General features: G+C 39.4%; 1 protein-coding gene across 4 annotated transcripts in view; it reads left to right on the top strand.

The window, feature by feature from the left end:
- mapre3b (microtubule-associated protein, RP/EB family, member 3b) overlaps positions 1–16,112 on the top strand; it is a 65,013-nt gene extending 48,901 nt beyond the window's left edge. For 3 of the 4 annotated variants that reach the window (XM_042301147.1, XM_042301148.1, XM_042301149.1), the window contains 3 exons: positions 1,198–1,328; positions 4,197–4,349; positions 14,918–16,112. In XM_042301147.1, coding sequence (XP_042157081.1) covers positions 1,198–1,328; positions 4,197–4,349; positions 14,918–15,100 — 467 coding nt within the window. In that variant the 3' untranslated portion in view covers positions 15,101–16,112. Of the gene's footprint in view, positions 1–1,197; positions 1,329–4,196; positions 4,350–14,791; positions 14,834–14,917 lie in introns of all 4 variants that reach the window. The other variant, XM_042301150.1, reaches the window with a different exon arrangement.
- The last annotated feature ends 305 nt before the right edge of the window (positions 16,113–16,417 follow it).

Below are 16,417 nucleotides of genomic sequence, written 5' to 3'. Positions count from 1 at the left end.
TACATCATGTCCTCACCCAGCCCAGGTACACACCTCCTCTGCTACATCATCATGTCCTCACCCAACCCAGGTACACACCTCCTCTGCTACATCATCATGTCCTCACCCAACCCAGGTACACACCTCCTCTGCTACATCATCATGTCCTCACCCAACCCAGGTACACATCTCCTCTACTACATCATGTCCTCACCCAACCCAGGTACACACCTCCTCTGCTACATCATCATGTCCTCACCCAACCCAGGTACACATCTCCTCTACTACATCATGTCCTCACCCAACCCAGGTACACACCTCCCCTGCTACATCATCATGTCCTCACCCAACCCAGGTACACATCTCCTCTACTACATCATGTCCTCACCCAACCCAGGTACACACCTCCTCTGCTACATCATCATGTCCTCACCCAACCCAGGTACACATCTCCTCTACTACATCATGTCCTCACCCAACCCAGGTACACACCTCCTCTGCTACATCATCATGTCCTCACCCAACCCAGGTACACACCTCCTCTGCTACATCATCATGTCCTCACCCAACCCAGGTACACACCTCCTCTGCTACATCATCATGTCCTCACCCAACCCAGGTACACACCTCCTCTGCTACATCATCATGTCCTCACCCAACCCAGGTACACACCTCCTCTGCTACATCATCATGTCCTCACCCAACCCAGGTACACACCTCCTCTGCTACATCATCATGTCCTCACCCAACCCAGGTACACACCCCCTGCTACATCATCATGTCCTCACCCAACCCAGGTACACACCTCCCCTGCTACATCATCATGTCCTCACCCAACCCAGGTACACACCTCCCCTGCTACATCATCATGTCCTCACCCAACCCAGGTACACACCTCCCCTGCTACATCATCATGTCCTCACCCAACCCAGGTACACACCTCCTCTGCTACATCATCATGTCCTCACCAGGTCATCTCATTTCCACAAACCCAAATGACCCTCCTCTACCCCATGTAAAATTGATCTATCCTGCCTGTGTTCATGTGCTTTGCTTTGACTTTGTTTTCTCCCTCTACGGTATAAATCAGGTGCTTTGTTTTCCCTTAGTTTGTTTGAACTTTTGGCAAGTCTTTGTTCAGGTTATTATAGTAGAACTGATGTAGGTAGCTGTTGATTGGGTGCTAGTGAGAGTGGTTAAGATTGGTTGTGTGTCCAGGCCCCCAGAGGACGTCTCCCATGGCGACCAAGACATTCCACGCCCCCCTGAGGCAGATACAGTCCGCCCCCATGCGCAGGGCGACGCCCACCAGAGCGCCAGACGCTGAGATACTAGAACTGAACCAGCAGGTACACACACACACACAGAAATACAAACATGAAAATAAGAATTCTTATCAAAGAAGTACCTAATTTATTCTCTATATATATTTTTTTCTAAATGTTTGATATACAGTGCCTTCGGGAAAGTGTTATGTTACATCTTTATTCTAAAATTTAAAAAATATAAAAAATCCTCAATCTACACACAATACTCCTTAATGACAAAGCGAAAACTGTTTTTTAGAAATGTATTAAAAATACAAAACAGAAATACCTTATTTACATAAATATTCAGACCCTTTACTATGAGACTTGAAATTGATCTCAGGTGCATCCTGTTTCCCATTGATCATCCTTGAGATGTTTCTTCAACTTGGTTGGAGTCCACCTGAGGTAAATTCAATTGATTGGACATGATTTGGAAAGGCACAGACCTGTCTTAAATGGAAGAGGTTTGGAAACACCAAGACTCTTCTTAGAGCTGAGCAACTGAGCAATCGGGGGAGAAGGGCCTTGGTCAGGGAGGTCCTGCAGCACTCCACTAATCAGACCTTTATGGTAGAGTGGCCAGACTAAAGCCGCTCCTCGGTAAAAGGCACATGACAGCCCGCTTGGAGTATTCCAAAAGGCACCTAAACGACTCGCAGAAACAAGATTCTCTGGTCTGATGAAACCAAGATTGAACTCTGTGCTGAATGCCAAGTGTCACATCTGGAGGAAACCAGGAACCATCTCTATCTCTGTTGTGGGGATGTTTTTCAGCGGCAGGGACTGGGAGACTAGTCAGGATCGAGGGAAAGATGAACAGAGCGATCCTTGATGACAACCTACTCCAGAGGACCTCAGACTGGGGCGACGGTTCACCTTCCAACAGTACAACTACCCTAAGCACACAGCCAAGACAACACAGGAGTGGCTTCGGGACAAGTCTCTGAATGTCCTTGAGTGACCCAGCCATAGCCCGGAGTTGAACCCAATCGAACCTCTCTGGAGAGACCTGAAAATAGCTGTGTAGCAAAGTTCCCCATCCAACCTGACAGTTTGAGAGGATCTGCAGAGAAGAATGGGAGAAACTCCCCAAATACAGGTGTGCCAAACTTGTAGCATCATACCCAAGAAGACTCGATTCTGTAATCGCTGTCGAAGGTGCTTCAACAAATTGCTGAGTAAAGGGTCTGAATACTTATGTAACTGTGATATTTACTCTCTACCTACCGACCTCCTACCCCTCTCTCCACCTACCGACCTCCTACCCCTCTCTCCACCTACCTACCTCCTACCCCTCTCTCCACCTACCTACCTACCTACCTCCTATCCACCTACCTACCTTCTACCCCTCTCTCCACCTACCTGCCTGCCTACCTCCTATCCACCTGCCTGCCTTCTGCCCCCTCTCTCCACCTGCCTGCCTGCCTGCCTGCCTGCCTGCCTGCCTGCCTGCCTACCTGCCTCCTGCCCCCTCTCCACCTACCTGCCTCCTACCCCCTCTCCACCTACCTACCTCCTACCCCCCCTCTCCACCTACCTACCTCCTACCCCCTCTCCACCTACCTACCTCCTACCCCCTCTCCACCTACCTACCTCCTACCCCCTCTCCACCTACCTACCTCCTACCCCCTCTCCACCTACCGACCTCCTACCCCTCTCTCCACCTACCTACCTCCTGCCCCTCTCTCCACCTACCTACCTACCTCCTATCCACCTACCTACCTTCTACCCCTCTCTCCACCTGCCTACCTACCTACCTCCTATCCACCTACCTACCTTCTGCCCCTCTCTCCACCTACCTACCTACCTACCTACCTCCTACCCCCTCTCCACCTACCTACCTCCTACCCCCTCTCCACCTACCTACCTCCTACCCCCTCTCCACCTACCTACCTCCTACCCCTCTCTCCACCTACCTGCCTACCTACCTCCTACCCCCCTCTCCACCTACCTACCTCCTACCCCCTCTCCACCTACCTACCTCCTACCCCCCTCTCCACCTACCTACCTCCTACCCCCCCTCCACCTACCTACCTCCTACCCCCCTCTCCACCTACCTACCTCCTACCCCCTCTCCACCTACCTACCACCTACCCCTCTCTCCACCTACCTACCTCCTACCCCTCTCCTACCCCTCTCTTACCCCAATCTCCACCTACCGACCTCCTACCCCTCTCTCCACCTACCTACCTCCTACCCCAATCTCCACCTACCGACCTCCTACCCCTTTCCACCTACCTACCTCCTAACCCTCTCTCCAACCCTCCTAACCCTCTCTCCAACCCTCCTACCCCTCTCTCCAACCCTCCTACCCCTCTCTCCAACCCTCCTACTCCTCTCTCCAAACTTCCTACCCCTCTCTCCAACCCTCCTACCGCTCTCTCCACCTACCTACCCCTCCCTACCCCTCTCTCCACCTACCTACCCCTCTCCACCTACCTACCCCTCTCCACCTACCTACCCCTCTCCCACTCTCCACCTCTCCCACTCTCCCTCTCCTACCCCTCTCTCCACCTACCTACCCCTCTCCACCTACCTACCCCTCTCCCACTCTCCCTCCACCTACCTGCCTCTCCCTCCACCTACCTGCCTCTCCCTCCACCTACCTGCCTCTCCCTCCACCTACCTGCCTCTCCCTCCACCTACCTGCCTCTCCCTCCACCTACCTGCCTCTCCCTCCACCTACCTGCCTCTCCCTCCACCTACCTGCCTCTCCTTCACCTACCTGCCTCTCCCTTCACCTACCTGCCTCTCCCTCCACCTACCTGCCTCTCCCTCCACCTACCTGCCTCTCCCTCCACCTACCTGCCTCTCCCTCCACCTACCTGCCTCTCCCTCCACCTACCTGCCTCTCCCTCCACCTACCTGCCTCTCCCCTTTCCTCATCATATGTGTGTGTGTGTATAGATGTTGGACCTGAAACTGACAGTGGATGGTCTTGAGAAGGAGAGAGATTTCTACTTCAGTAAGCTGAGAGATATCGAGCTGATCTGTCGGGAGAATGAGACCAACACCAGCCCAACACTCTCCAAGATCATGGATATACTGTACGCTACTGAGGTAGGACAGACGCATACAGACTATATGCTGGTGGTAGTGGCATTGGAGGGCCAGTAGAGGGCAGTGTACCTGTTCCATCACACAACTATTATTAATCTTCTAATCAATAGAAGTAGAATTAATCATAATTTATTAACTTTAATAGCAATTGTTTGTTATTAAAGGGTAAGATCAGTATATTAGGAACCATCGAACATCAAGTTGCAAAATAGTGAACTTCCCCTTTAAGTGTATGATGCTTGCTAGGTTACCAGCTCGGTACCAGCTGTCCTTCAGCTGAGACTTCCCGTGGTCACCAGACATCCCAGGGCATCGACTAGGTCTTAACCCTGGGGCTATGGCTAAACTCCCACCCCAAACCATTACAACCATGGCTGTGGTGGTCATGACATTTGGTAAACCGGTGATTGACAACCAAGTAACTGGCGGTCTTCATGGTAATTGACCATTAATTAACAAACACATTCAGCATTTCCTGGCTTCCACATATCCTACAAGACACTGATGCAGACCTTTGGAACATCTACACTTTAAAAAGTCTAACAAATCCATATAATATAGCCTCCACCTCCACAATGTAATATAGTCTACCTACACCTCCACAATAAATCCATGTAGTATAGTCTACCTACACCATCACAATAAATCCATGTAATATAGTCTACCTACACCATCACAATAAATCCATGTAATATAGTCTACACCATCGCAATAAATCCATGTAATATAGTCTACACCAACACAATAAATCCATGTAATATAGTCTACACCATCACAATAAATCCATGTAATATAGTCTACCTACACCATCACAATAAATCCATGTAATATAGTCTACCTACACCATCACAATAAATCCATGTAATATAGTCTACCTACACCATCACAATAAATCCATGTAATATAGTCTACCTACACCATCACAATAAATCCATGTAAGTCTACACCATCACAATAAATCCATATAATAGTCTACACCATCACAATAAATCCATGTAATATAGTCTACCTACACCATCACAATAAATCCATGTAATATAGTCTACCTACACCATCACAATAAATCCATGTAATATAGTCTACACCAATACAATAAATCCATGTAATATAGTCTACCTACACCATCACAATAAATCCATGTAAGTCTACACCATCACAATAAATCCATATAATAGTCTACACCATCACAATAAATCCATGTAATATAGTCTACCTACACCATCACAATAAATCCATGTAATATAGTCTACCTACACCATCACAATAAATCCATGTAATAGTCTACACCATCACAATAAATCCATGTAATAGTCTACACCATCACAATAAATCCATGTAATATAGTCTACACCTTCACAATAAATCCATGTAATATAGTCTACCTACACCATCACAATAAATCCATGTAATATAGTCTACACCATCACAATACATCCATGTAATATAGTCTACACCATCACAATACATCCATGTAATATAGTCTACACCATCACAATACATCCATGTAATAGTCTACACCATCACAATAAATCCATGTAATATAGTCTACCTACACCATCACAATAAATCCATGTAATATAGTCTACCTACACCATCACAATACATCCATGTAAGTCTACACCATCACAATACATCCATGTAATAGTCTACACCATCACAATACATCCATGTAATAGTCTACACCATCACAATAAATCCATGTAATAGTCTACACCATCACAATAAATCCATGTAATATAGTCTACACCTTCACAGTAAATCCATGTAAATTTAGTTTACACCATCACAATAAATCCATGTAATATAGTCTACCTACACCATCACAATTAATCCATGTAATATAGTCTACCTACACCATCACAATAAATCCATGTAATATAGTCTACACCAACACAATAAATCCATGTAATATAGTCTACACCATCGCAATAAATCCATGTAATATAGTCTACCTACACCATCACAATAAATCCATGTAATATAGTCTACCTACACCATCACAATAAATCCATGTAATATAGTCTACCTACACCATCACAATAAATCCATGTAATATAGTCTACACCAACACAATAAATCCATGTAATATAGTCTACACCATCACAATAAATCCATGTAATATAGTCTACACCATCACAATAAATCCATGTAATATAGTCTACACCATCACAATAAATCCATGTAATATAGTCTACCTACACATCACAATAAATCCATGTAATATAGTCTACCTACACCATCACAATAAATCCATGTAATATAGTCTACCTACACCATCACAATAAATCCATGTAATATAGTCTACACCAATACAATAAATCCATGTAATATAGTCTACACCATCACAATACATCCATGTAATATAGTCTACACCATCACAATACATCCATGTAATATAGTCTACACCATCACAATACATCCATGTAATATAGTCTACACCATCACAATAAATCCATGTAATATAGTCTACCTACACCATCACAATAAATCCATGTAATATAGTCTACCTACACCATCACAATAAATCCATGTAATATAGTCTACCTACACCATCACAATAAATCCATGTAATATAGTCTACACCATCACAATAAATCCATGTAATATAGTCTACCTACACCATCACAATAAATCCATGTAATATAGTCTACCTACACCATCACAATACATCCATGTAATAGTCTACACCATCACAATACATCCATGTAATAGTCTACACCATCACAATAAATCCATGTAATAGTCTACACCATCACAATAAATCCATGTAATAATCTACACCATCACAATAAATCCATGTAATATAGTCTACCTACACCATCACAATAAATCCATGTAATATAGTCTACCTACACCATCACAATACATCCATGTAATAGTCTACACCATCACAATAAATCCATGTAATATAGTCTACACCTTCACAGTAAATCCATGTAAATTTAGTTTACACCATCACAATAAATCCATGTAATATAGTCTACCTACACCATCACAATTAATCCATGTAATATAGTCTACCTACACCATCACAATAAATCCATGTAATATAGTCTACACCATCACAATACATCCATGTAATATAGTCTACACCATCACAATAAATCCATGTAATATAGTCTACCTACACCATCACAATAAATCCATGTAAGTCTACACCATCACAATAAATCCATGTAATATAGTCTACACCTTCACAGTAAATCCATGTAAATTTAGTTTACACCATCACAATAAATCCATGTAATATAGTCTACCTACACCATCACAATTAATCCATGTAATATAGTCTACCTACACCATCACAATAAATCCATGTAATATAGTCTACACCAACACAATAAATCCATGTAATATAGTCTACACCATCGCAATAAATCCATGTAATATAGTCTACCTACACCATCACAATAAATCCATGTAATATAGTCTACCTACACCATCACAATAAATCCATGTAATATAGTCTACCTACACCATCACAATAAATCCATATAATAGTCTACACCATCACAATAAATCCATGTAATATAGTCTACCTACACCATCACAATAAATCCATGTAATATAGTCTACACCAACACAATAAATCCATGTAATATAGTCTACACCATCACAATAAATCCATGTAATATAGTCTACACCATCACAATAAATCCATGTAATAGTCTACACCATCACAATAAATCCATGTAATATAGTCTACCTACACCATCACAATAAATCCATGTAATATAGTCTACCTACACCATCACAATAAATCCATGTAATATAGTCTACACCAATACAATAAATCCATGTAATATAGTCTACACCATCACAATACATCCATGTAATATAGTCTACACCATCACAATACATCCATGTAATATAGTCTACCTACACCACCACAATACATCCATGTAATATAGTCTACCTACACCATCACAATAAATCCATGTAATATAGTCTACCTACACCATTACAATAAATCCATGTAATATAGTCTACCTACACCATCACAATACATCCATGTAATATAGTCTACCTACACCATCACAATAAATCCATGTAATATAGTCTACACCATCACAATAAATCCATGTAATATAGTCTACCTACACCATCACAATAAATCCATGTAATATAGTCTACCTACACATCACAATACATCCATGTAATAGTCTACACCATCACAATACATCCATGTAATAGTCTACACCATCACAATAAATCCATGTCATAGTCTACACCATCACAATAAATCCATGTAATATAGTCTACCTACACCATCACAATACATCCATGTAATAGTCTACACCATCACAATAAATCCATGTAATATAGTCTACACCTTCACAGTAAATCCATGTAAATTTAGTTTACACCATCACAATAAATCCATGTAATATAGTCTACCTACACCATCACAATTAATCCATGTAATATAGTCTACCTACACCATCACAATAAATCCATGTAATATAGTCTACACCAACACAATAAATCCATGTAATAGTCTACACCAACACAATAAATCCATGTAATATAGTCTACCTACACCATTACAATAAATCCATGTAATATAGTCTACCTACACCATCACAATAAATCCATGTAATATAGTCTACCTACACCATCACAATACATCCATGTAATATAGTCTACCTACACCATCACAATAAATCCATGTAATATAGTCTACCTACACCATCACAATAAATCCATGTAATATAGTCTACCTACACCATCACAATAAATCCATGTAATATAGTCTACCTACACCATCACAATAAATCCATGTAATATAGTCTACACCAATACAATAAATCCATGTAATATAGTCTACACCATCACAATACATCCATGTAATATAGTCTACACCATCACAATACATCCATGTAATATAGTCTACACCATCACAATACATCCATGTAATATAGTCTACACCATCACAATAAATCCATGTAATATAGTCTACCTACACCATCACAATAAATCCATGTAATATAGTCTACCTACACCATCACAATAAATCCATGTAATATAGTCTACACCATCACAATACATCCATGTAATATAGTCTACACCATCACAATAAATCCATGTAATATAGTCTACACCAATACAATAAATCCATGTAATAGTCTACACCATCACAATACATCCATGTAATATAGTCTACACCATCACAATACATCCATGTAATATAGTCTACACCATCACAATACATCCATGTAATATAGTCTACACCATCACAATAAATCCATGTAATATAGTCTACCTACACCATCACAATAAATCCATGTAATATAGTCTACCTACACCATCACAATAAATCCATGTAATATAGTCTACACCAATACAATAAATCCATGTAATAGTCTACACCATCACAATACATCCATGTAATATAGTCTACACCATCACAATACATCCATGTAATATAGTCTACACCATCACAATACATCCATGTAATATAGTCTACACCATCACAATAAATCCATGTAATATAGTCTACCTACACCATCACAATAAATCCATGTAATATAGTCTACCTACACCATCACAATAAATCCATGTAATATAGTCTACCTACACCATCACAATACATCCATGTAATAGTCTACACCATCACAATAAATCCATGTAATATAGTCTACACCTTCACAGTAAATCCATGTAAATTTAGTTTACACCATCACAATAAATCCATGTAATATAGTCTACCTACACCATCACAATAAATCCATGTAATATAGTCTACACCATCACAATAAATCCATGTAATATAGTCTACACCAACACAATAAATCCATGTAATAGTCTACACCAACACAATAAATCCATGTAATATAGTCTACACCAACACAATAAATCCATGTAATAGTCTACACCAACACAATAAATCCATGTAATATAGTCTACCTACACCATCACAATAAATCCATGTAATATAGTCTACACCAACACAATAAATCCATGTAATATAGTCTACACCAACACAATAAATCCATGTAATATAGTCTACCTACACCATCACAATAAATCCATGTAATATAGTCTACCTACACCATCACAATTAATCCATGTAATATAGTCTACCTACACCATCACAATAAATCCATGTAATATAGTCTACACCATCTCAATAAATCCATGTAATATAGTCTACACCAACACAATAAATCCATGTAATAGTCTACACCATCACAATAAATCCATGTAATATAGTCTACACCAACACAATAAATCCATGTAATATAGTCTACCTACACCATCACAATAAATCCATGTAAGTCTACCTACACCAACACAATAAATCCATGTAATATAGTCTACACCAACACAATAAATCCATGTAATATAGTCTACCTACACCATCACAATAAATCCATGTAATATAGTCTACCTACACCATCACAATAAATCCATGTAATATAGTCTACCTACACCATCACAATAAATCCATGTAATATAGTCTACACCAATACAATAAATCCATGTAATATAGTCTACACCATCACACCATGTAATATAGTCTACAATACAATCCCATGTAATATAGTCTACCTACACCATCACAATACATCCATGTAATATAGTCTACCTACACCATCACAATAAATCCATGTAATATAGTCTACCTACACCATCACAATAAATCCATGTAATATAGTCTACCATGTAATATAGTCTACCATCACAATAAATCCATGTAATATAGTCTACCCATACACCATCACAATAAATCCATGTAATATAGTCTACCTACACCATCACAATAAATCCATGTAATATAGTCTACCTCACACCATCACAATACAATAAATCCATGTAATATAGTCTACCTACACCATCACAAAATACATCCATAAATCCATGTAATATAGTCTACACACCATCACAATACATCCATGTAACATCCATGTAATAGTCTACACCATCACAATAAATCCATGTCATAGTCTACACCATCACAATAAATCCATGTAATATAGTCTACCTACACCATCACAATAAATCCATGTAATATAGTCTACCTACCTATCCATCTACACCAACACAATAAATCCATGTAATATAGTCTACCTACACCATCACAATAAATCCATGTAATATAGTCTACCTACACCATCACAATAAATCCATGTAATATAGTCTACCTACACCATCACAATTAATCCATGTAATATAGTCTACCTACACCATCACAATAAATCCATGTAATATAGTCTACCTACACCATCACAATAAATCCATGTAATATAGTCTACCTACACCATCACAATAAATCCATGTAATATAGTCTACCTACACCATCACAATAAATCCATGTAATATAGTCTACCTACACATCACAATAAATCCATGTAATATAGTCTACCAATAAATCCATGTAATATAGTCTACACCATCACAATACATCCATGTAATATAGTCTACACCATCACAATACATCCATGTAATATAGTCTACACCATCACAATACATCCATGTAATATAGTCTACACCATCACAATAAATCCATGTAATATAGTCTACCTACACCATCACAATAAATCCATGTAATATAGTCTACCTACACCATCACAATACATCCATGTAATACTCTACACCATCACAACAAATCCATGTAATAGTCTACACCATCACAATAAATCCATGTAATAATCTACACCATCACAATAAATCCATATAATATAGTCTACCTACACCATCACAATAAATCCATGTAATATAGTCTACCTACACCATCACAATACATCCATGTAATAGTCTACACCATCACAATGTAAATCCATAAATCCATGTAATATAGTCTACACCTTCACAATAAATCCATGTAATATTTAGTTTACACCACACCATCACAATAAATCCATGTAATATAGTCTACCTACACCATCACAATAAATCCATGTAATATAGTCTACCTACACCATCACAATAAATCCATGTAATATAGTCTACCTACACCATCACAATAAATCCATGTAATATAGTCTACCTACACCATCACAATAAATCCATGTAATATAGTCTACCTACACCATCACAATACATCCATGTAATATAGTCTACCTACACCATCACAATACATCCATGTAATAGTCTACACCATCACAATACATCCATGTAATAGTCTACACCATCACAATAAATCCATGTCATAGTCTACACCATCACAATAAATCCATGTAATATAGTCTACCTACACCATCACAATAAATCCATGTAATATAGTCTACCTACCTAAATCCATCTACACCAACACAATAAATCCATGTAATATAGTCTACCTACACCATCACAATAAATCCATGTAATATAGTCTACCTACACCATCACAATAAATCCATGTAATATAGTCTACCTACACCATCACAATTAATCCATGTAATATAGTCTACCTACACCATCACAATAAATCCATGTAATATAGTCTACCTACACCATCACAATAAATCCATGTAATATAGTCTACCTACACCATCACAATAAATCCATGTAATATAGTCTACCTACACCATCACAATAAATCCATGTAATATAGTCTACCTACACCATCACAATAAATCCATGTAATATAGTCTACACCAACAATACATCCATGTAATATAGTCTACACCATCACAATAATCCATGTAATATAGTCTACACCATCACAATAAATCCATCCATGTAATATAGTCTACACCATCACAATACATCCATGTAATATAGTCTACACCATCACAATAAATCCATGTAATAGTCTACACCATCACAATAAATCCATGTAATATAGTAATATCCAGTCTACACCATCACAATAAATCCATGTAATATCACATCACAATAAATCCATGTAATATAGTCTACCTACACCATCACAATAAATCCATGTAATATAGTCTACTACACCATCACAATAAATCCAATATAGTCCATGTAATATAGTCTACACCATGTCACAACAATAAATCCATGTAATAAGTCTACACCATCACAATAAATCCATGTAATATAGTCTACCTACACCATCACAATAAATCCATGTAATATAGTCTACCTACACCATCACAATAAATCCATGTAATATAGTCTACACCATCACAATAAATCCATGTAATATAGTCTACACCTTCACAATAAATCCATGTAATATAGTCTACACCATCACAATAAATCCATGTAATATAGTCTACCTACACCATCACAATAAATCCATGTAATATAGTCTACCTACACCATCACAATAAATCCATGTAATATAGTCTACTAAATCCATGTAATATAGTCTACACCATCACAATAAATCCATGTAATATAGTCTACACCAACACAATAAATCCATGTAATATAGTCTACCTACAACATCACAATAAATCCATGTAATATAGTCTACCTACACCATCACAATAAATCCATCCTACCTACACCATCACAATAAATCCATGTAATATAGTCTACCTACACCATCACAATAAATCCATGTAATATAGTCTACCTACACCTTCACAGTAAATCCATGTAATTTAGTTTACACCATCACAATAAATCCATGTAATATAGTCTACACCATCACAATAAATCCATGTAATATAGTCTACACCATTACAATAAATCCATGTAATATAGTCTACACCTTCACAGTAAATCCATCTAATTTAGTTTACACCATCACAATTTCTTCATATACGAGCAGCAATGCACACATGGCAGTAGGCGATAAGTGCGAATATACCAAAATGCAATAAATAAGCGGGAAAAACAACTCTCAAAAGTGAACGCAAAAGCGATTTTCATTGGGAAGTTTAGTTGTTTAGTTGTTTATGCAACAGATGTGACTGAAAGCCAAAACTACGAATTAAGTGTATATATATATATATATATATATAATGTGTGTGTGTGTATATATTCTTGATTTAATCTTGTCTTTACATATACTAAATAATGTGATATTAGTTTTGATTTAGAATGGAGCATTATCATGCACCTGTATCGAAACAGGGGAAAAATACAATGTCATCTATGCACTTAAATGGAGGACACTTTTCCCCTGGTTCATTTTCATGCCAGCCAGGTAGGCTATACTCCTGTTGTAAAGATAAGCAATATGCTTAATATTAGGAAATAAATATAGTAGGCCTGGCCTATAGAAAGCTGATGGGATCCTCCTCTTTTTAATAGAGGCAATCACTTGGTTCTCTCACACAGTTGCATATAGAAATGTTGTGCAACATGAGCTCATGAAGTGTGTGATTAGATGGACAATAGAGTGCTGAGTACCAGGCACGTAGCAAGTTTGGTAGACTATTAATGACCAGCAGAGCTTGGAGGAGCCTAATTACTGTGACTAAATGATCTCGTGGAATTTGACTGTCCACCGGTGTGTTGGTAATACTGTCACAGCCCTAACCATGGCTCACTTTCCAAATCTCCTCTCCCCCTTTCCTCCACCTGTAACTCTTCCCCAGGGCGAGGTTGACCTTCTCAGCCAACTTACCTGATAAATAAAGGTGAATAGAATGAATAACTACACACACCAGTCACACTTCTACATCCCCAGCTATCCCCTGACCTCTGTCTGACCTCTGTTTTAGGAGGCGTTATATCGCTTTGTGGCGGCAGCGGATGAGGAGGCGCCACGTGGAACATTCCTCCGCTCTCTCCCCGGATCAGCGCTTCAAGATCCTGCCTCTTCCTCCTACCCCCTCCAACCCCCCAGACATGTCAGGCTAACGCTGTACACTGAATCAGTATGGTTGGTGTTAGCAGGATGCTAGGCTAATGGCTAATGTAAATTAGATAACAGGGTAGCACAGAGCAAGAATCTATAGTGCCCTCTACAGATAGAGGCAGGTGACACAAACTCACTAATCTCTGAACCCATAAAATTCTGTCATGATTGTCTTGGATGAGGGGAGTCGAAACTCCCTCCACAGACTCACTGGTCCAGTTCAGTACCTACCATGTACATATGACCAGCGAGATCGTTGAAGAATCACTGCGGAATTGGATGTTGGGAAATGCCTTCAGAACCGTCCACTGGGGCAACAGTGAGCGCTATTACCATCCAGTAGACTTGGTTTTACCTTGAGGACAGGGGTGGTTAAATAACTAAGTGTAAGCCTTCATTTAAACATGTTGACGTTTGGAGCAATGATACACCACAGCAGTGTCAGAAACACTGAAATTTGACATTTGGATAAACGTAGATGAATGACTAGTTCTGCAGTGAGACAGAGCTTGTTGCATATGACATATCAGTCCCTGCATTAACAATATGGACCAGTTGACCAGAACCATCCGAGTCCATTCTGGAGCAAAAACAACAATCAGAATGATCCAGAAGCCAACAATGCAGTGTGATTAGCTGAGGCCAGTAGGAAGCAGAGAACTGCTTCTGTTCAGTAGGGAGCAACATCCCAGGACATTCAGATAGAACCATACATTCTGCAGGTTTTAACCTCAATTTCCATTTTTGTTTTGAATGAGTTATTTAACGTTAGCCACTCCAAGCTAACAGGTTAGCGTGAATCTATTACCCAGAGAAAGTTTAATAAAATATATGAACAACACTGCTACACTGTATATACAAATGGGTGAATATTAACTAATTTATTTGAAGTGTTTTTTTTTGTTAGCAGCTGTTTATGATTGAGTTTCTTCTTGTTAGAGGCGGGGCTTAAATGGCTATCAGGGTCAGCCTCCGGTTGTCATGGCAGACCTGTGACTGACATGCATCGTTAGAGTTTTATTACAGAGGCTGAATAAACAGTGGGTTCAAAACCAGAAGGAACACGACTGGTCGACTCTTACTGTAGGAGTGCACACACACACACCTTACATTTGACACACACAGGCCTAGGCATTGATTCAATCCGTATCACTTATAGCGTGATTGAAATTTAAAGACAATGTACTTGCGTTCGCGGAAACTACATTCACAGTATAACCCTGTGTTGGCTCAGACACCACATTCACAGTAAAACCCTGTTTTTGCTCAGACACCACATTCACAGTATAACCCTGTGTTGGCTCAATCAGACACCACATTCACAATATAACCCTGTGTTGGCTCAATCAGACACCACATTCAC

The sequence above is a fragment of the Oncorhynchus tshawytscha genome, linkage group LG18 (assembly GCF_018296145.1).
Source record: "Oncorhynchus tshawytscha isolate Ot180627B linkage group LG18, Otsh_v2.0, whole genome shotgun sequence".
NCBI lineage: Eukaryota > Metazoa > Chordata > Actinopteri > Salmoniformes > Salmonidae > Oncorhynchus > Oncorhynchus tshawytscha.
The sequence above is the reverse complement of the archived record's forward strand: the minus strand, read 5'-3'. Positions and strand labels throughout refer to the sequence as shown.